The sequence below is a fragment of the Crassostrea angulata genome, chromosome 3, assembly GCF_025612915.1.
Source record: "Crassostrea angulata isolate pt1a10 chromosome 3, ASM2561291v2, whole genome shotgun sequence".
Classification (NCBI taxonomy): Eukaryota; Metazoa; Mollusca; class Bivalvia; order Ostreida; family Ostreidae; genus Magallana; species Magallana angulata.
Window position 1 is genome coordinate 27,546,927 of NC_069113.1, and position 23,074 is coordinate 27,570,000.

The 23,074-nt window shown below is 33.4% G+C and overlaps 1 protein-coding gene across 10 annotated transcripts in view; it reads right to left on the reverse strand.

The window, feature by feature from the left end:
- LOC128177261 (ryanodine receptor-like) overlaps positions 1-23,074 on the reverse strand; it is a 140,548-nt gene that overhangs the window by 86,502 nt on the left and 30,972 nt on the right. For all 10 annotated transcript variants that reach the window (XR_008242821.1, XM_052843916.1, XM_052843911.1 and 7 more), the window contains exons 8-17: positions 14,755-14,848; positions 14,524-14,598; positions 14,150-14,306; positions 13,889-14,056; positions 4,746-4,867; positions 4,511-4,635; positions 3,865-3,929; positions 3,561-3,696; positions 3,219-3,439; positions 1,966-2,099 (exon numbers count right to left, since the gene is read on the reverse strand). Coding sequence is in view for 9 of the 10 variants with exons in the window: in XM_052843916.1 (XP_052699876.1) it covers positions 1,966-2,099; positions 3,219-3,439; positions 3,561-3,696; positions 3,865-3,929; positions 4,511-4,635; positions 4,746-4,867; positions 13,889-14,056; positions 14,150-14,306; positions 14,524-14,598; positions 14,755-14,848 (1,297 nt within the window). In the remaining variant the exon portion in view is untranslated. The remainder of the gene's footprint in view (positions 1-1,965; positions 2,100-3,218; positions 3,440-3,560; positions 3,697-3,864; positions 3,930-4,510; positions 4,636-4,745; positions 4,868-13,888; positions 14,057-14,149; positions 14,307-14,523; positions 14,599-14,754; positions 14,849-23,074) is intronic.

Genomic DNA, 23,074 nt, shown 5'->3' on the forward strand with positions numbered 1-23,074 from the left:
TGCGTAAATATTTATTTAACTTGTCTGTAATCGTTTTTAATGCATCATTTTCTTACACAGAAAAAAATGTATTTATGATGGATTTTATATTTACTTTAAACAAGAGTTGGATTTATATAATTAAACCCGCTATTTTCCGTGCGATTTGATCCGGGGCTGAAATATTCGCGGCAATCGGCTAAGGTGTTCGGTAATGAAAACAAATTTAATGATCATTAAACCTCATAATTTCCGTTTTAAAAAAATACACTGGTCATTTTTATAAATTCTATAAATTATGCAGCTCGGCAATTGTTACTTAAAAGAAATTCCACGTAAATCTTTATTTGTACTTGTTCTTCCTCAAATTTTGCCATTATCAGTTTGTTCGTGAAGATCGTTTATACGTTTATCATGAACATCGTTTATCCTTTCCTATCGTGTATCAATCCTATCCTATCGTGCGTATAAACTGTTCTATCGTGCGTTAATCCTATTCTTTCGTGCGTGTACACTGTTCTATCGTGCGTTGATTCTATCCTATCGTGCGTGAATCCTATCCTATCGTTTATTTTGTAAAAAATAACGTTGCGGGTACTGTAGCGAAATCACACCTCAAACGTGTTAAACTTTAGCAATAAAGTTTTACAAATTTTCTTTATCCAGTGACATACATTATGCATTTAGACAATTAGTGTAGGAAAATTTAAGTTTGATATTGAAAATGAAACGTAGCTAAGATCTGGCGATTTATTGTCAACTCTATGAGAAAATTCGAGATAACATGTCGTAATTTTAACCCAAATATGTTTAAAATATTAACATATCTTCAGCAATTTACATGAATAAATTCCCATTAATCATGTTGATGATATTCGTCAAAGTCTCTTCTGAATTATGAACCTGTTCTTCTCTGAGTAATTCGTTCAATATAGCTCAAAATTCGGCTCGGATGGTTGCTTGGTTTGATTAAACTAGGATAAACTTTATCTCCTGCTTGCTTCAGTTTTTCATTTTGGACATCCTTCCAAATCCCCATTTCTCAAAAACATTTCCTTAGCTTCTTACCTTAACAAGTCTTACATTCAACAAAATATCAAGTTGTCCATTTAAAATGAATACCTTCACAAAGGAAATTGTACATAAATTTTCTAATCTATGCAACTGAATTCCTTGAAAATAAATAGGGTTTGTCCTTCTAGCATGCTAATGAAGTGTACAAAGTTTGATAACTTTCATGCGAGGGTTTTCTTTGAATCTTGCTTAAAAGGCTAAAATGGACATACATACATACATACATACGTACATACGTACACACACACACACGCACAGCAGCGATGCTATATCCCCCTCGCAACAAGTTGCGCGAGGGGATAATAACAAACATTCAAACACATTAAGCTATTAACTCTATTAACTCAATGTAACGTTGTTCTGTCAAGCTACTTTCGCTCTGGGTGATTGATAACTCTTCCTCAGAAATTTCCATTGATAACTCGTATACAAAGTTGATTATGACATTGATTTAATGAAATAATAATTTGTAATAGTATTAATGGTTTGGAAAGGCACATGCATTTTTTATTTGTTATTTTACAGAAGTGTGCAATCTATGATAAATATTTTAAGTTTTAAACGAATTTTGTCATAATGTATGCCCCCCTCCTTTACAATGGTGTAATTTTATCTAAGTTTTTGCATAAAAATTTGACCAATTAATATGACATTGCATTTGTTTTAATCTTTTACAATGAGGCATATTTGTGCAAAGGTTGAGGAAATTCTATTGGAAGGTTTTTTTTTAATTTACTAGAAAATTGAAATGGAGTGCACACACACACACACACACACACACACACACACACACACACATACATACATACATACATACATACATACATACGAACACACACACGCACGGTAGCGATGCTATATCCCCTTCTCAACAAGTTGCGCGAGGGGATAAATATTTTCTTAAAGTTGCACCTTGACACATGGTTGATAAGACTGGTCTGCAGCAGTAAGTCCTTCCCCGGTAAAAGGTTATCACAGATTAGATTTTGATTTGTTCTTACAGCAACTCCATTTCCAACACAAAGTGACCGCAAAACATCAAGAACCTTTAAAAACATTAAAAAAGTCAAAATAAAAAACCAAAATCTTTTGCAATCCTATATATATGTGAGATGAAGAATTGTATATCCTATGTTTTATTAATATTTCATATATAAGTTTAAAAAAAAAATTCAAATAAAAAAAAAGGTTCCACTGAGGATTGAACCATGGCCGCTGAAAATGATGACCATTGTCTTATCCAGTAGGCTACGGACAATTATGTAACAAGATGTGTTTTTTTTATTACATCATAATAACAATAAAGTTAATCTATAGGAAAATGGTTTGAACATTTTTAACATTTATGTGAATTAGTATTTTTTTTATAATGACAATGTAATGTACTTTTCATATAGTGAACTGATATCAATAGTTTTTTTTTAAAGTTATTTTATAAAGAAATTGATTTTGTTAAATTTTCAATTATCATTGAGATTATAAATTTCGAAAAATAGCCATTTTGTTTGTGACCATTGCTGAGGCCAGTTGTGAGTTGAGAAAACTTTTGTAAGTAAAATAATTGTACTGCTACTATATTGTATTGAATGTAAAGATAGTTTTTATCAGTAATTGTATCAAAGTAATCATTGTATCACAGATGAGAGTATATGTTGAAATTATTAAGAACGTTTACAAAGTTTAAATTGTATATTTTTATACAATTATTAACATACATATTTTGCATAGTTACATGTCTAAATGGTTTGTTTCAGTTATTACCTACCAGTACATGTAATTGTACAGTTGTGTATATACAGTTCCTTTCACCCTTATTTAGGGTAGGTACTTGTGTACTTGAGTAATTATTGATCATGGCATTACATATTGTCAGAGTATATTTTTAATCTGCAACATTGCAGTATTCAATATTGTAATAGGGTTATTTCTTTTTATGACATCATTTATTAAATATAAGATAAAGTAGAAAAACAATATATTGTAATTGATGTGTGTCATTATAGTAATTGAATTTATTGTGATGCTTTATGATTGTGAGGTTTATATATGTATTATGTTTTGTAGGAGCGTCACCATAATAATAACAATAGTTAATAAACGAAGTACATATACCATACTTGTTTGTTACATATACAAAACAAAAACAGCGCTGATATTCTTCTAACCTTGGGGTCACGTCCATGACGGTCTATGAGCGATATAATGGTGATGATATGTTTCTCCTTGATCATGTTGAGGGCCTCGGGGCTGTCAATGAGGACACAGTGCAGTACGTCCAGCACTCCCTTGGAGGACTGCTGCCCCTCCAGTCTCCTCACCAGCCAGTCAAGGCGGTAGGACTGAGCAAACTGGGCACAGTTGGCACGGTTTCCCTGAATCATGGCAGCTAGAGACCCCCAAAAATGTTACACGTATTTAATAACACCTCTGTAAAACTTTACTGAAGGGAGTGAAGGAAACTTTAAGGCATAATATCAAACTTAAGGCAGATTAAAAAGTGAGCATACCAAGAAGAAGGTAGAGATAACTGGCAATGTCTTCATAGGTACTGGCAGCCTCCTCTCCTGCATAGTGAGCAAAATGTCGAGGACTCTTGTACTGACTAAACTTGTCAATTGTCTCCAAGATCAGAGCAATCATTCCCTAAATCAAGATGTACAACAGCATAACATCATTTTTCATCTTGCATACATGAACCTGTGTATGAGTATTTTAAATATTGTCACTCTGTTTTACACAGAATTTACCTTCCCTACAAATAGAAAAATACACATGTAAATCAATCATTTTTATTACACTGCAATCCCCTACCTCCTCTTGGAATAAGTCCTGTCGATTACGAAGAGCTCTCAGCTTATTCTGTTTTTCTTCATGTTCTGTTTTAAAAAAATAAGACAAATATTTTCATTAAAGGGGCATGGTCACAATTTTGGTCAAAAATTATTTTTTCCGATTTTAATAATTACAATGCTTCAGTAAGGCATTTTTAATAGGCAACCAAAATATGAGTGCCATTCCTTGAGTTTTAAGCAAGTTACAGAGCTTGCTATGTAAACAACCCTTTTGTTTACACTTTTTAAAATGTTGAAGTGAAAATTCAAGTTTTTGACTTAAAATGAATGTGTTGAACAATTAGGAACCGTTTATGCCTAAAATGAACAAGAAGATAGACAAATCAGCTTGAAAAATATTTTTTACAGGTAAATTGAAACTATGTCAACAAAAACAGGGCACGAGCCTTGTTTACATGACAAAGAATTGTGAGCCCTGAATCTTGCTTATAGCTCTATGACTGACTCTCAAATTTCATTGATTATTAGAAATGCTTTCCTAAAGCATTGTGTATAATAAAAACAGAAAAAAGAATTTTACCAAAATCATAACCATGCCCCTTTAAGTCCATGACTGATCTTACCTGTCTCAACATAATGATCACAAAATAATCAGGAATATATACCTTCATTTTTGTCTGGTTGAGCAAAGTATTCAATCATATCTTCCAAACATTTTAGGACCTCTGAAAGAGTTATCCTGGACCAAGCAATTCCAGTTCTACCCTCTGTTTTCAATGTATCAAGGACACTGTAATTAATTTGTGTATGAAACTGTAATTAAATTAAAGTAAAATCCATAGCACAATTTTACAACGTTTCATATTTGTAAACACCCTTAGGTCTATCAATGAAACTTACTTGTTGAAGCGGTGGAAGATGGACTGACACTTGCGTATGACCCTGGCAGACCTGGACTCCTCCTCTTGAGCCCTAGAGAATGTGAAACCATCATCCATGTGTCCCTCCACAAGCATCACAGCCTGGAATTTGAAAAATTTATATAATAATATATACATATACTGAAAAGAATCCCCTCTATTTCATACGGAAACTTAAGTCAATTCATAGCTCTATAGAAACTAACAGGACTGATATTGACTCCCCGTTTATTGATTAGTCAAAACCTACAGCAACCTACAAATCAAAGTACTGAAAGTACTGACACGAGTTGATGCTTCAGGAATCAGACATTTATTGCCCCTTTTCTGTTCTCAATAAGCAGAATTTGAAATAAATAATTAATAAAGTATATAGATATCTTATCATACTAGGCCATAACATATCAAAGATAAAAAATCATGAATCGTGAAAGATCATCTTTAAATAAGTAATTATAATGCAATTTTAGATAAAAAATGGTGTTTTCAAAAATTTCATTCAGTAAACATAAACAAAAGGCCCAGGTGGATTCGAACTCATGACATGCGGTTCACAAGTCTGATAGTTTAACCACTGAGCTATGACGATATACATCTGAATCGATTGATACAAACAGTTTAACAAAACATTTAAATCGCCATCTTGTGACGTAGTGTTTTAAAAAGTATAAGTCTCGGTGTAGTGAAGTACCTTAAGGGACTTTAAATTTCATTTTTCCTTTTTCTTTATGTTCAGAATGGTTAATTGGGGTATTTTTAATGTCTTGCCAAAATTTAAGTCATATATTGAGTTAGAAGCACGATACAGAGTTTTTATTTCTTGAGTCTTGTTATTGTTTGCATATGTGTTTTGTTGGTATGAATTTCCGTCAAATGTTGCTGTCCTTTGTTGATAATAGTATTATTAGTATTATTATATAGAGGGATATGTTCGGCCATCTTGTACATTTGAGGGTCAAAATGTAAACATATATTGAACTGGTTTGTTTTTGCCCAGAACTGACTAAAACAGTTGTCATAACATAAAAAGGCAATAAATATGAGTTTCACTTATTGTTAAGACTGCAAATTACGCATACAAAAACAGAAAAACAGAACAACACCTTTTCTAAAGGTGCATGGTCCGATTTTATTATCAGATTTTGTGTACGCTTTTAAACGATGGTTATGCTAAGTATGTGTATAATAACAGACATTGCGGTAGTTTTCCTGGTCAATTAAGCCATATTTTAATGAATAAAAAATGATGAAATTTTTTTTTACACAACAAACGTCATAAAAAGGGTATCGCGTTATTTTGCCTCATATTAAAATTTGCCCTGACGTCGAGGCGGGGTTGATTGTATTACGACTTTGACATCAAGTGTAAATGTGAGTTCTGGCAAAACAAAATTAAGATAATTGGTTTGCATGGACAATTATTTGATACTGTAGTAGCCAAAAAATTAGACCATGCAGCTTTAAACAGTATTGGTATGTATTGTTATGGCGATCAACACAAATAATGTTAATTCATTCAATCGGCCACATTTAAGTAACGCATGAGAGCGCTTACAAGGTCAATTTTTGGATAAAACGGAGTCATTATTGTGGTCAAAGTCCCATAACTCCAATGCTGATTTTCGAACTTGACCAAGGTAATAGTAGTATAAACATTTGGTATAAATTTAATTAAAATCCGTCAAAATTTGTAGGCATGAGAGCGCTTACAAAAAAGTGTGACGGACGGACACACGGACCCACAGACACACGGACACACGGACGGACGCCCGGCATTTCTATGTCCCCGCACCGCGTTGCGGCGGGGGACAAAAATATATACCCTCTATACCGGTACATGTACCTTATTATTAAGTAGAGGTTAATATTTTTTATTATGAAAAAAATGTATAACGTCTTTGCCTGTGATTTATCTGAACATGTATCTACTTCACTGAGAGCAATCCGCAAAATGATCAAATGATGGTCTCTTCTTCTGTCATTCCTCAAGTTATTATACTTCTTTTCAAAACCTTGTTTCATTTTTACATTACATTTCAAACCATTTTTACAAAACTATATAGACACAAGATTTTAAAAGGTTTTATAAATCACATGCATGTGACGTTTTAAACCTTTCTCTTTAAAATTCTTGTACTATATATTATAGTACAAGGATTTTTTTTCATTTAGAAAAAAGTTTTTAAAAACGTCAGGTGCCTGTGTTATATTTAAAAAGACAGTACAGCTAAAAACACATGTCTGAATAACTTAAGATTTACCTATTGTATGGTTAGGAAATAATAAATAACGTTTATTGTAATAGTTGAAATACATGAAAATCCCTTTCACATACTTAATTAACGTAATTATGAGCTTCCGGAAATTCAAGGGTAGTACAAACCAGAATAATCTTATATTACTTATTTGTACCACGTGGACTTTGATTGACAGTAAACTACAAGATCTTCGTCCCACTACGGTCATCATGGAAAACGAGGTTAAAGCGATTCCCTAAATGAAACACATTCTTACTTACTCGGTAATTTATAAATGGTTTACCAATTTAGGTTCATTTTAAAATGAATAGATATAAATATGTCAAATAACCCCTCAAGGGGCCTCATTTATAAAAAAATAAATTAAGGTTGTAGCAACTCCTATGATAAACATGAAAAATACATGCTTACAAAATAATAATTGTGGTTATTTTAAAACTTTGAACAGTTATTACCTATGAGAAGTAGAAAAGACATATATTTTTATCAACAAACCTGTCCAGGAGATTCTTCGCGTGCCCTGCATGTGTTTTCTTTACAGTAAATACGCATGTGTAATAGTATAGAAGGCTGAACCCCGAACACGTTGCGATGTATTTAAGTGATAGGTTATACGTAATTATTAATTTTAATGAAATAATTAGATTTATTGCATGAAAAACTTTGTAATTTTCTGAAAGTTTGTACATTCATGAGTAGTACAAAAATACCGAACCCGATCGGAAAATTTTTTCAAGTCTGATTTTTGATAAGATGCACCGTACTGTCTCTTTAAACAATAAAATGCTTTCTTTGGTGATTCATGGGGGGATATGAAGCTGGCGACATAGCAGAAAAAATACATTTTCCGCGTTTGTGGGTTATGAAATTTTTTTCTACAATGATCGCTACCTTCATAACCCACATGAATCATCAAGAAGCATTTTATTGTTTATACAGAGGGTTCCGCTTAATCTAATCGTCCATTTGTCAGGCAAATATTATCAGATTAACCGAATATCACATAAACCAGTTTAAGCATTTCATAAAGGAAATCATGAAATATAAACAACCTATACATATATGTATATGCATTATTTTCAACCACACTTCTATTTTAACGATTTAATGTAATAAATATCAAAATAAAATAATTACAAAGTATTTTTATTGGATTTTTAATCGCTATTTACTGGTTTTACAGATTAAATCATTATTTACTTGCATGTGATTGCTCTTATCCATAATCATACGATGTATTGGACGCCATCTTAAACCGGAAGTGCGTTTATAGATAGAATGATCCTGTATAATCTAAATCTTTCCGGAAAGAAAAACAACTTTATTTTTTATGAATTTCTGATTCAGCACTAAAAATAAAATCATTTTCTATGGGCACTACAAAATAAAATCATTATATGATTGTCAGTCACATATCAGTACACGAGCGATTTTTTACGGAATCCAGTCGATGAACTCTGTGATCCTGGACTGCCTTTTCTTTAGGGCGATCATTTCAAATTGCTCTAGAAGTGCATAGTTGTCACAGCCGTTTTCCTCCACGAATATTTGCACGTACTCCATGCACTTGTTGACACCATTTACATTTGTGGGAAGTTCATCGTCAATGTCCACAGTCTCTGTCTCGTCTGCCTCGTCCTCGCATGATTTGTGATTGGAAATTTCAGGTTACTTATAGAAACTGCATAATTACGCACAAGCTAAAGTATCGTTTATATGACATGTTGTAACTAGTGTTCAAAGCTCATTGTACCTTAGTTTATAAACTTAAATTGTTTAATTGTTACAATTTAAGCGACATCAGTTCAAAGCCGAATTCCATAAGTGCGCGTACACATACACACGAACTAATTGCCATAATTGCTCATCAAATGGTTTGTATCTGTGAATACATGTATATAATCAGAAACAAGCAACACTATATTATTTACTCTCAATTTCTTTCAATCAAAATTGCCCTCAGGCAAGAGTCGTCTGGAATGTGATCGTCCTGAACTATCGATGTCGGTATCTTTCATCTATCGACCAGCTGACCATCTGTGTGCGTTGAGCTGTGACTAATCCCCTGAAGCACCGTTATTTGCAAGTTTTAGGCACGTGCCAAGCTTTTTACACAGTGAGAGGTATATACGAGGTGTGGACATGGTGGAAGAGGTGTGAAAACGTTATTTGATTTTTTGATCGGCCGACAGAAATCGTATCACATTAACCGAAAATGACATTTTTTCCCAATCAGATTATCAGTAGAAATTACAAAGGCTTATATAGCAAATGGATCGGTGTTTTGATTTTATATCATATTAACCAAATAATCACTTTAACCGCGATCAGATTAAGATTAAGTGGAACCCTCTGTATTTGCATGTTTTTTAACAAATTAATAAATTGATTGTAAAAGGTAAGTAAAATTTACAAAATTACTGTTTATGTACATCATTACGTTAGCTAAAAGAAACACCAAAATCGTCTTCATGATTATATTCTGTGCAGTCCGTGATTTTTCTTAGGTCGCTGCATAGTTTCTGACCAATCGATAAATGGGGCGTGTAGATTTCAGTCTTGTTGTTTTTATTATATAGCATTTAAAGTTATTCTACATTGATATGTAAATATAATATACTTAACATAGAATTCAAATCATTACACCAGAAAGCCAAAAACACAAAATGACAAAATTCTACTCATGTCCAAAATGCACACCATTGTAACTACAAGCTGCCATTCTATAACGTTAGACTAGGTAAAATAGTTTTTTGCCTCTGTTTATCAAACCGATTTGTAAAAAAAAACCATAATGTTTATGATATTATTTCTTAATCAACACTGCTCAAAACTATATATCGTCCCACATTAACTACCACACAAATCTATTTTTAATCTATGACGTATAAAAACAGGCACGTAGATTTCCAGATGTGCATGTTGCAGGGCCACACTGACCTTCAACTCGACAAAAGAACAAATCACATAGACCCCCCCCCCCATCTCTTGATTATTTTTAACTCTTGTGCTTCAACTCTTTGTTTTGTCCCCCTAAAATCATTTCATCTTTGATAAAGTGTAAGTAATGAAACGCATTCATGTGCTTGAATTTCAAATCGTGTGTGGGGAAAACGTTAAACGTCCACCACTGAGCTGAGCTCATCTGCATAAAAGCCATTACAACACGGATATCACTACATGCAAATACGTCAAATTGAATTATAGTGATATTTTTATCAGTCAATAAAAATGTTCTTGGTTATGAAGAAACATACTTGATGTGTTTTATATAATTTATTGATGGCAACAATAATGTATCCTTAGTATATGAAATGTGTCATCAGATTTTCCTTGAACCTATATTCTTGTGCGGATTGATATCAATTAACAAAAAGAAAATCATGATTTTCTGTTGATTAAAATACGTTGATAAAAATGTTTAGCTCCGATAAAAGAAGCTATTCTTTCATGATTCATATCATTGCATTTTGATAATTGATGTATTAGTTTGACCATCAATATGAAAATGGCACTTAACCCAGTGATGGGAATTAAACCCCTTTGCAGTGACTATACTGAGTTGATATACTTCAACTCGTAAAAATCCTGGACTGCAAAAAATAATGATAATGATGTCAGATTCCCATAGGAGACAATTTGGCTGCTTCTTTTATCTAATGTACTGATGTACACAACATCAATTTATTTAATTTAACTTACTTTTTACAATCAATTTATTAATTTGTTAAAAGAAAGATGTAAATATAAACAATAAAATGTTTTCTTTGATAATTGTAAGAACTTTGACTCTTACATCGCTTGGACCATGTTCCGATCATGAAATTACAGTAATTGCGCTTGGGTTATAAAATTATCATTGAACAACGATAGTTATTTGGAAAAATGGCAGCCGTCGATTTTCATCGCTGTGCTAGGCCTATGTTCCGATCACAAAATTAAAGAAATTGCGCATGGATTATAAAATTATAATGAAACATCGATAGTTTTAGGGGAAATGGCGGCCGTTGATTTCGCCATTTTTTGGGTGCGTGTTATACATAGGACCTGCTGTTTTTTCGCCATTTTTTGGTCAACTTTGGGGGGTGTGTATTATACACGAGTGCGTATTATACACAATACATTACGGTAATTCTAATTTGTCTTTACCAAATATAGATGATAATGTGTAGCCAGGCCATCATTAGAAATATCTATGTTTCCCCTAACCCGACCCTAAATTTTGAAGTTGGGTAGGTAGGTAGGTAAATAATTTTTTTTTCTGTCAGAGCACGATATAAAATACATTATAAATTAAAAATGAAAAAAATAAATCAATTCTTTAATTAATTACAACACTAAAAAAATATAACGTTGTAAAACAAATTTTAATACTTGTGCCGATGGAATGTGCACCAAATTTAATATCGGATTCTTAATTTGATATTCTTCATCTTAAATTTTAACATGTTTGATTCAATGACTAGATGTGCATGAGTACATTCACTATCATGTGTATGTTGATGTACATGTAAACCAATATTTAAATATCATTTTAATGATCATAATGTACCTACTTCAAAGTATCGATTATTTTTTCAAAATTTGGTATATAAAATGTCTAAAAGTATATTAAAACAATAATATTTGATAACCTTAAGGTAATGTAATAAATGTAAATATTTGTGAAGTCATATTTAATGATTCTACAACAGTAAGGTTACACAAAATCACTACACTTGCAGAGAATGTTCTTCTTTGACAAGGAAAAAGATACTAAAGATTTTTGTAACTTGGCCTACACGTAATTTCATCTAAATTTTAGTCATAACCAAAACCAACTTTTTTTGTATTTGTTGATTTGAAATTTGCCAAAGTTAAGAGAACTGTTTAATTTTTTCAAATATCTGATACAGCATAACCTACAGGAATGATGATATACACAGATCCAACCTTGATTAAAATTGGATTAAACTTTAAGCAAGTTAATAAAAATTAAAACAACTTCTAAAAGTTTTCAAAACTTATCCAATCGATTAAATTTAATTTATTTGATGTATTCATACATTTTATAGATGAAATGTTTCAGAATTGTATTAGCTAAATGACAAATAAAATCAGTCTCTGTACTTCTGTGTATTTGGGAGGAATTAGTCCAACCTTTTGACCCAATTACAACCATTTTGTAGAGGATCATTTTAATTTTAAGATAACTGTAGGCATATTGTTTAATAATTAGTTTAGCATGAATTTGGTAAGTTATTAACTAATTACAAGTTACTAACTAATTCTGACATCAACACTAAAAGTAATAAACATCGGTTGTACATTTTCAATGCACAGTAGACTGTCATGTTGCCTCACTCGTATTTATACCCATAAAGATAAGACAATCGATTAATCACAACAGGGGTTAACTGAGGCTGTGGAAACGTCTATTGAATTAAATGATTATCATTTTAATGTCTCTGGGGTTAATTTACACGATCTTGAACTCATCAGAACACATTCTCTTTCAGAGGAAATTCCGGCAAAGTTACCGATCATTAAGCGAGTATTTCGCCCATGTTAATGATCGAGGCTTTCAGAATGATTGGAGAACGAAAATGATGTGGGTCTTCTAAAAAAATTTTGGGTAAAATAAGGTTTCTTTATAAAAAAAAGAAGAAGTGTATTTTCAATGTGATGAAAAAAACAATTCAGTCGGCGGGATTTAATTGGGTCAGTCGCGTTAGGGGAAACATAAATATTTTTAATTTTGGCCCCAGATACTAATGTTTTCATTCCACGCAGGTCTATTAGGGAGAGAGAAATAAACCTGAAAGATACAGAGAATGGTACCAGCCAGTTGAAGTTTGGTATGTCTGACATAGAGAGAATGGCACAGAAAATGTATAGTTTTATGTTTATTATTTTCAGTCGCTATATTGTTTTCAGAATTGTTGTCCATAATTAATCTGAAGCAAAATGTCAGGAGACATTTTTTCTCCAGACAGGGGAGAATGTCACAGGATTAATTATTTTAGTTAATTAGTTATCATATTTGAGTTCATTTATTTCAACATTTCATGTTTTCATTTCCCATTGTTCATTTTTTTACATTCACGCCACTTCATTTATTCATACAATCATTCATAGTATGATAGTAGTATGAGAGGTCACGTGGTTACGTTTGGCGGGTGGATCAGTGAATGAATGGGTGTGTTAGACTGGTTTTTCGGGTTTGAGTGAGTGAGTGTGCATGTCCGTTTGTATAATCTAATTTTTAGCACAAACTTTGATTTAATATCATGACGCCACCCAAGACAGACGGTTGATACTCAGCTTCATAGCTTTTCAACCCGACTATTATCTACAAGTTCATATTGCTCTTATACTTGGTGAGTTATTTTAATCAATATATGTAATTTAAATATTATTTAACTAACGATGAATTTAACGAGTGAATGTTGAAAATGAGTGTTTTAGTAATATTATAATTGTATATGATTATAGATCACGTAGGTGTACTTGTGGAAACCATTTATTCATTATTACTTGAAGAACCACAATAAATTCAGTGTCATTTCCACAAAAGGCCTTGGAGTTCTTGTTCCCAAATGTAGCTCAGAAAATATATATCAGCTACCCCTTGACATTTGTCTAAGAACAATGACCCTCCAAGGAACATATTGTAAAGCAATTAATTATTTAATTTACTTTAAATTCAGCCTTTAAAAATCTTTGGTGTTTGCTCATATATCCATGAACCCCCAAAATATTTTCTACATGTACAGTGTTCATCCAGTCTTTTCTTTCTACAGATATAGTGTTTATCAAAATGTGTTAGCTTATGTTTCTGCAAGCGAAATACATTTATTTGGTAAATAAGGTGTCCAATACTAACCTTCTTTTCCTCGACTTTGCCGACCCCTTTCTTCTTGACCTCCGTTGTTTGGTAGGAGAGCCACAGTCCTGTGTCACTATGCTGAATAAACACAATGGTGTCTCCGTACTTAATATCAGACTTCCCCATCCCCTCTTCTTCCGATGTTTCCAATTGTTTCTTTTCATCCTATAAATCAAGTAATATTCTTTTTATGCAATAACCATCATCTTGGTTTCACTTCCCAACATGATTCCTATACAGAACTATGCCTGGCTTTACCTTGGTCTGCAGGAGATAGAAGGTGACGGCTTTCTCTGCTGCTTTGTTGCGGTGAACTGTAATCACCTGTTTATCGTGGGTCACGCCCAGGTACCTCCCTGATGTCACGTGACGTAATCGGCACTGCTGTCCCCACTGGATGAAAGCCCCTGACCATCTGTAACAGAAAGCAGTATGTTAAAAAAATGAAGTACCAGCTTCATATTCAATGCCCACATGAAAAAAGATGATATAAAAGTATGAAAATGAAAGAATCAAATAAGGTACATGAAGCTGATCTAGCTACAAAAAAGAGTTTCAGTTTTGCTTAAGTTTGCATCAAAATATCGAATATTTATGCAAGTGTTAAATACTTGAATGCATTAATTTAATACTTTGTTTTGATGATTTCTATCCTCCATAAAGATCGAGCATGGCTACAGACAGCTCCAGTTTCATACATTACAGCACTGAAACATCAAATAACACTACATTGCATAATAAAAATAGAAAGGAAATTTGTTTATCTGAATCTGTTTTTCAAAGCTTTGTTGTTCGTTTCTTCTTAGTACACAAAATAGTATAGCAATTTATAAATACCTGTATTAACAATAAACGCTCATTACCTGAACTCATTTTCACTCCCAGCTTCAGGAATAGCCAAGCACTCGTCCATGTGTCCATGAAATAGACGAAGGACATCACCACCAAACACATATCCTGTCAACAATATCAACATTATTCTAAAAGCTGTGGTATCACATTACTTGTATATTATGGTAGTTGAAATACCAATGAATTCCTGCAATGTGCTCAAAAAAGAACTTAGAACGCTAACGCCTGTTTCCCACCTACATTTTACATCCAAATATTTCGGAATTCCTGTCAGATATTCAAAAACTAAGTTTTCTATTTAAAAGTATAATCAAATCCTAATCAATTTATATCAAAATAAAACTAGTGGGTATTGTTTTTTTACAAAAAAAACACATGTCTCCCCTTCTCCCCAAGGATTGTAATATGGGACAAATTTAACAATTGAAAAAGAATGATGTCAGCTATATGTTACCCAGACCCAGACAAAATTTTATTATCTTTTTCTTAATTTGACCTTGAGTAAAACATGGTCAAGGTCATATATAAATCAATAGTACACCTAAGTGTACAGTCAAACTTGTATTAAGCAGTCACCTGCGGGAGGCACCCAAAGTGACCTCTTAACAGAGGTGGCCTTTGAATAGAGACTTTGAATAAATCCATTTTTAGAACAATTATTCAATTTTATTTCAATTATATACTTGATATTTAGCATAATGTATCAAAATGATAGATAAAGTATTTGATTTGATGTTTTTATAGTATCTATTATATTTACAAATTAGTAGAAATACATTACAATGCATTGCGCATGCAATTTTTATATTTCTTTAAATTATTCAAAAAAGTCATATGATTACGTGGTAAAACCTTGTCGCCGACATTTTCACAATTATAACACTAACACTATTTTCATGAGTACCGTATATATAGAAACAAACACTTTTAATACAAATCAACAATTAAGTTTTTAACCGACGGTATCTGAACTCAAAATCATTATTAAATCAAGCAATTTTCTCTTGCCTCGCCGCGGACATTTTTGACACCTGTATATCATTCATGTTTATAAAACAAACATATTGTTAATACTTGTTTAAACAATTTACTTGATTCCCATTCGTATCTGATCTGCCAATTATGTATTATAAATACATCGATTAATTTGGTTTCTCTCGCCTCAAGCGTATAATTATTGTTTACATTTATACCCGACATTCGGAAGCCATGTTTAAAATCCCCGGGTGTAAATCATGTGACCGGCCAAGATGGCCGCCTAATGCATGTCGACTGTACAGTTTCGGATCAAAAGACGATGACTGCTGACTGCGTTAGACAGGTGATTGCTCTTTAGAGGGCAATTATATAGGATTTTTCATCGGGAGGAAATAAAATGACCGCATACGAAAGGTGACTGCTTAATAGGAGTGACCGCTACGGCAGTTTTGACTGTATTATTATTGTTTTTTGTTTAAAGTTTGAAGTCCTTCTGTCAAAGTATATTCAGGAGTTGAACAATGAAGTTTTTTCTAATTTGACCTTGAAATAAAAATTTTAGGTCAAGGTAAAAAATTTTGGTAAGGTTTAACTAGGTTATATACCATCTATCCATGATACAAGTTAAAAGTCTGTATGTTAAAGGAGTCTTGTGTTATGGTCAGGACAATATTTTTTATGAAAAGCTTGACCTTGAAGAACAAAATAGGTCAAAGTCAAAACTTTTGGTGGCGTGCACTCCTTCTCAATACCATCTACCTATGTTCCAAGTTTGAAGTCTTAATGTCAATGGGTATTAAACTTATGACCCAGACAAAATTTTATTATTTTTTTCTTAATTTGACCTTGAGTAAAACAAGGTCAAGGTCAAATATTGTTCAATAGTACACCTAAGTGTATCATTATTGTTCTTTGTTTAAAGTTTGAAGTCCTTCTGTCAAAATATATTCAGAAGTTGAACAATGAAGTTTTTTCTAATATGACCTTGAAATAAAAATTTTAGGTCCAGGTCAAAAATTTTGGTAAGGTTCAACTAGGTTATATACCATCTATCCATGATACAAGTTAAAAGTCTGTTTGTTAAAGGAGTCTTGTGTTATGGTCAGGACAATATTTTTTATGAGAAGCTTGACCTTGAAGAGCAAAATAGGTCAAGGTCAAAACTCTTGGTGGCGTGCATTCCTTTTCAATACCATCTACCTATGTTCCAAGTTTGAAGTCTTAATGTCAAAGGGTATTTAAGTTAAGGCCTGGACAAATTTGGATGAAGAAGAATAAGAATAAGAAGAACTAGACACGATCTCGTTGCGAGCAACGAGGACGTCTTCCGTGCGATTTTTTGAAGGTTATATGAACTTGACTTTGATATTTGACCCTTTATCTCCTTATTGGGGCTACAAAAAAAAAATGATGGTTGAATTTTGTAAGGAACATCATTCTCAGCATTTTATTCTATATTGATTTTCAAAATAATGCTTTTTAAAATATTTGTTCTGTTTGAGGTATGTTATCAATGTTTTGTACTTCTGGTCCCTTAAAACCCATTAAAACCCCTTAATACGGAACACGTTATAAAATAATTATAATATTTTGTTAAATAAATGTGAATTGAACATTCCTGCTTCCTAAACATATAACAAAATATTTTTCAGTAAAGTGCTATAGAAGAAAGACTTTAGAGCCATTTTGGCCCCTAAATTGAAGGGCCAGCCCCTTTTTCTTGGCATCATACGAAAGTTCTTTTGATATTAAACATATTTTGTTCAACAAGTGTTTAGAAATTCTTTGCCGTTTTTGAGCTATCTGGGATATGACATTTTAGGGGCCGACCCCTCATCTCCTTATTTGGGCCAGATAACGAAAATTTTATGATTGAATATTGTTTAAAACATCATTCTAAGCATCTTTTATTCTATATTGCTTTTCAAAATATTTGTCCTTTTTGAGATATTTTCGATCGAAATTTTGGACTTTTGGCCCCTTAAAACCCCTAATTACGTAACGCATAATAAAAAATTTATAATGTATGGTTTAATTAGTGAAAGATGAACATTTTTGCTTCTTAAACATATTACAAAACATTTCTCAGTAAAGTGCTATAGAAGAAAGACTTTAGAGCCCTTTTGGCCCCTAAATTGAAGGGCCAGCCCCTATTTCTTGGCATCATACGAAAGTTCTTTTGATAATAAACATATTTTGTTCAACAAGTGTTTAGAAATTCTTTGCCTTTTAAGGGCTATCTGGGATGGGACATTTTAGGGGCCGACCCCTCATCTCCTTATTTGGGCCAGATTACGAAAATTTTATGATTGAATATTGTTTAAAACATCATTCTAAGCATCTTTTATTCTATATTGCTTTTTAAAATATTTGTCCTTTTTGAGATATATTCGATCGAAATTTTGGACTTTTGGCCCCTTAAAACCCCTAATTACGTAACGCATAATAAAAAATTTATGATGTATGGTTTAATTAGTGAAAGATGAACATTTTTGCTTCTTAAACATATTACAAAACATTTCTCAGTAAAGTGCTATAGAAGAAAGAATTTAGAGCCCTTTTGGCCCCTAAATTGAAGGGCCAGCCCCTTTTTCTTGGCATCATACGAAAGTTCTTTTGATATTAAACATATTTTGTTCAAAATGTGTTTAGAAATTCTTTGCCGTTTAAGAGCTATCTGGGATAGGACATTTTAGGGGCCGACCCCTCATCTCCTTATTTGGGCCAGATAACGAAAATTTTATGATTGAATATTGTTTAAAACATCATTCTAAGCATCTTGCTTTTCAAAATATTTGTCCTTTTTGAGATATTTTCGATCGAAATTTTGGACTTTTGGCCCCTTAAAACCCCTAATTACGTAATGCATAATAAAAAATTGATAATGTATAGTTTTATTAAAAAAAGATAAACATTTTTGCTTCTTAAACATATTACAAAATATTTCTCAGTAAAGTGCTATGGGAGAAAGACTTTAGAGCCCTTTTGGCCCCTTATTTGAGGGACCAGCCCCTTTTTCTTTTTATCAAACGGAAGATCTTGTAAATATAAATTTTATTTGCTCTATATGTTATTGTAAAATATTTTCAGGAAAGGAGATAAAGAACAAAAACCATTAAAAATTACGTCGTTTTTTTAAACTCGATTTTCGGGTCCAGGCGAGCTTCGACGCCTTTGAAGCCAGACAACAACAAATGCCTTTAAACACATCTACAATCTTTTGTCTACAATCCCTGAGAATTTAAATTCAATATCTTTTTTCGTTTAGGAGGAGATAGCAGGACAAAATGACCCTCTAAAAATCACTAAAACGTCGATACCTCCCGAACGGAAATGACGTCATCAAAATAAAAAATTATATATAAGGTTTTTATCAATATCTACAAGATCTGAAGTTTTCACGAAAATCGGTCAAGTCGTTTTCAAAAAATCGCTTGTACAAAAAAGCGTAAGAAAAAAAAAAAATAATAAAAGGGAAAAAGAAACAAAGCAATAACAATAAGGTCTTCCGTTGGAAACGGAAGACCTTAACTAGATGCGATCTCGTTGCGAGCAACGAGTGGGCCTTCCATCCAATTTTTGAATAGAATAGATAAAACTCATCAATTCATAGATAAAATTGTAATTTTAAGCGAAAATGAGTGAAAAACTTTTGCGGCACTCGGGGCTTGAACCCCCGTCGCCTGGGCCATGTCCACAACTCTATCAACTGAGCTACTCGGACTCTCGCTTCAGGACTTTGATGCATAATTTCTCGAGAATGCCTTGATCGATTTTTAAACAAATTGCATATTCTGAATCAGTAAAAGGGTCACTATCATCTTTTTAAGAAAAAAAATTAAAACAAAAAAGTTGAAAATTTTCATTTTTTAAATCTGCTTCCAGGGACACTGGAAGTGACGGCAGACATTCTCTTAATCGAGGTACACCAGAAAAAGGGTAGATCTATCATCTCTGAAAATTTCAGCCCTCTATCTTTACTCGTTTTTGAGAAACGTCGCAGACAAAATTGGCTTTAAAAAATCGTTAAACGACGATAACTTCCGACCAGAAGTAAATTTTTAAAAATCTTCTAGGCAGTATAAAATTCAGATTACGAGGAATCATCAGTGAAAATTTGAAAAAAATCGAACGAGCCATCTCTAAAAAATCGCCTGCACAAAATGTGTAAGGAAAAAAAGAATAACTAGATTCGATCTCGTTGCGAGCAACGAGTGGGTCTTCCGTACGATTTTTGAATACATTAGATCAAACTTATCAATTCAAAGATAAAACCGTGGATCTAAGCGAAAAATAGAAAAAAAAAATTGCGGCACTCGAGGCTTGAACCCTGGTCGCCTGGGCCATGTCCACAACTCTATCGACTGAGCTACTCGGACTCTCGCTTCAGAACTTTGACACTTAATTTCTCGAGAATGCCTTGATCGATTTTAAAACAAATTACATGTTCTGAATCAGTAAAAGTGTCACTATCATCTAATTGGAAAAAATTAGGGATGTCAACGAGTACCCAGTTAACTGGGTACTCGATCGAACGTCCGAGTATCGAATACTAAAATCGGTACTCGGTTACTCGGATGTATATTTTTTAATATTTCTAAGTTGATTTAATAATGCATTAAAACATCGGTTTTAAAACTTAAAATGTCCATTGCACTTGTACATAATTAGAATTTCCTACACCTCTAAATATACTAAATGACCGTTATCGCCTGTGGCAGTGTTTACCGGGTATATAGTAATTATCGTGACCAACCACCGGTTACCTAGCTTTTCTCACCTTTGGCTGTCTTCTACCCTTATTTTGGCTTACTTTAATGATTTGTTTTCAATGAACATCGTTTATATAGTCTATTATATAAATTAGATAGCACACAGAAGAGAAATTGAACAGACCCAAAATGCCACCACCGACTTCAAAGGCCTGGAAATATTTTAAAAGAACTGAAGATTCAAAAAAAGTAAAATGTCAGCTGTGCGAAGTAAACTCATCCTATACGGGGGGAACGACAAATTTTGTCAATTCTCCAAGAAGCCGTAAATTCTCGGGAAAAGAGACAGATGATATTCATGATATTACACGTGCGATTGTTGATATGGTTGTGTTTGATTTCATGCCGTTACAAATGGTCGAAGGCAAAGGCTTTAAAAAACTGATGTCCATCGTTGCACCAAACTACAACATACCGTCAATGTACTTGTTCATATTTATTTACACTTTTACCGAGTACCCGGGTACTCGATCGGAAAAACGTCCGAGTAACCGATTACTAAAAATTGACCGATTTGACATCCCTAGAAAAAAATATATAACAAGAGGCCCATGGGCCACATTGCTCACCTGAGGAACAATAAGTATGATAAAATCAGCTTAATGAAGTCATAATACAAACAATCTGGACAATGTACAATAATACATGTAGATCCTGTATAAATAAAATCCATTTTTCCCCCTGGATATTCTTATGTTTATATTCATTAGTCCCTTTTCTAACAGGATGATTTTATAGTCATATCACATGTTGAGTATTGCAGTTCTCAAAAAGATCCTTTACAATTGTTTATATATGGGATATTAAGCTACATCAAACTCTGAACCTTCTTGTGAGGCCGAAGAATTGTCCTGGAGCCAAAGTCTTAACAATTATAAAGAATCATCTGGCTGATTAGTTTCTGAGAAGAAGATTTTAAAAGATTTACTCTATATATTCCTATGTAAATTTTTAACCCCCCCCCCCCAAATGTGGCCTCACCCTACCCCCAGGGATCATGTTTTCACAACTTTGAATCTACACTACCTGAGGATACTTGCACACAAGTTTCAGCTTTCCTGGCTGATTAATTTCTGAAAAGAAGATTTTTAAATATTTACTCTATATATTCCTATGTAAAACTTCGACCCCCCATTGTGCCCCACCCTACCCCCAGGGATCATGATTTTCACAACTTTGAATCTACACTGCCTGAGGATGCTTCCACACGAGTTTCAGCTTTCCTGGCTGATTAGTTTCTGAGAAGAAGATTTTCAAAGATTTACTCTATATATTCCTATGTAAAACTTCGACCCCTCCCCCCCATTGTAGCCCCACCCTACCCAGGGGGTCATGATTTTCACAACTTTGAATCTACAATACCTGAGGATGCTTCCACACAAGTTTCAGCTTTCCTGGCTAATTAGTTTCTGATATGAAGATTTTAAAAGATTTACTGTATATTCCAATGTAAAACTTTAGCACCCCCCCCCCCCATGTGGCCTCACCCTACCCCCAGGGATCATGATTTTCACAACTTTGAATCTATACTGCCTGAGGATGCTTCCACACAAGTTTCAGCTTTCCTGGCTGATAAGTTTCTGAGAAGAAGATTTTAAAGATTTACTCTATATATTCCTATGTAAAACTTCAACCCTCCTTTGTGCCCCACCCTACCCCCGGGGGTCATGATTTTCACAACTTTGAATCTACACTACCTGAGGATGCTTCCACACAAGTTTCAGCTTTCCTGGCTGATTAGTTTCTGAGAAGAAGATTTTAAAGATTTACTCTATATATTCCTATGTAAAACTTCAACCCTCCTTTGTGCCCCACCCTACCCCCAGGGATCATTTTCACAACTTTGAATCTACACTACCTGAGGATGCTTCCACACAAGTTTCAGCTTTCCTGGCTGATTATTTTCTGAGAAGAAGATTTTTAAGATTTACTCTATATATTCCTATGTAAAACTTCGACCACCCCATTGTGGCCCCACCCTACCCCCAGGGATCATGAATTTCACAACTTTGAATCTACACTACCTGAGGATACTTGCACACAAGTTTCAGCTTTCCTGGCTGATTATTTTCTGAGAAGAAGATTTTTAAAAATTTACTCTATATATTCCTATGTAAAACTTCGACCCCCATTATGGCCCCACCCTACCCCCGGGGGTCATGATTTTCACAACTTTGAATCTACACTACCTGAGGATGCTTCCACACAAGTTTCAGCTTTCCTGGCTGATTAGTTTCTGAGAAGAAGATTTTTAAAGATTTACTCTATATATTCCTATGTAAAACTTCAACCCTCCTTTGTGCCCCACCCTACACCCGGGGGTCATGATTTTCACAAATTTGAATCTACACTACCTGAGGATGCTTCCACACAAGTTTCAGCTTTCCTGGCTGATTATTTTCTGAGAAGAAGATTTTTAAGATTTACTCTATATATTCCTATGTAAAACTTCGACCACCCCATTGTGGCCCCACCCTACCCCCGGGGATCATGAATTTCACAACTTTGAATCTACACTACCTGAGGATACTTGCACACAAGTTTCAGCTTTCCTGGCTGATTATTTTCTGAGAAGAAGATT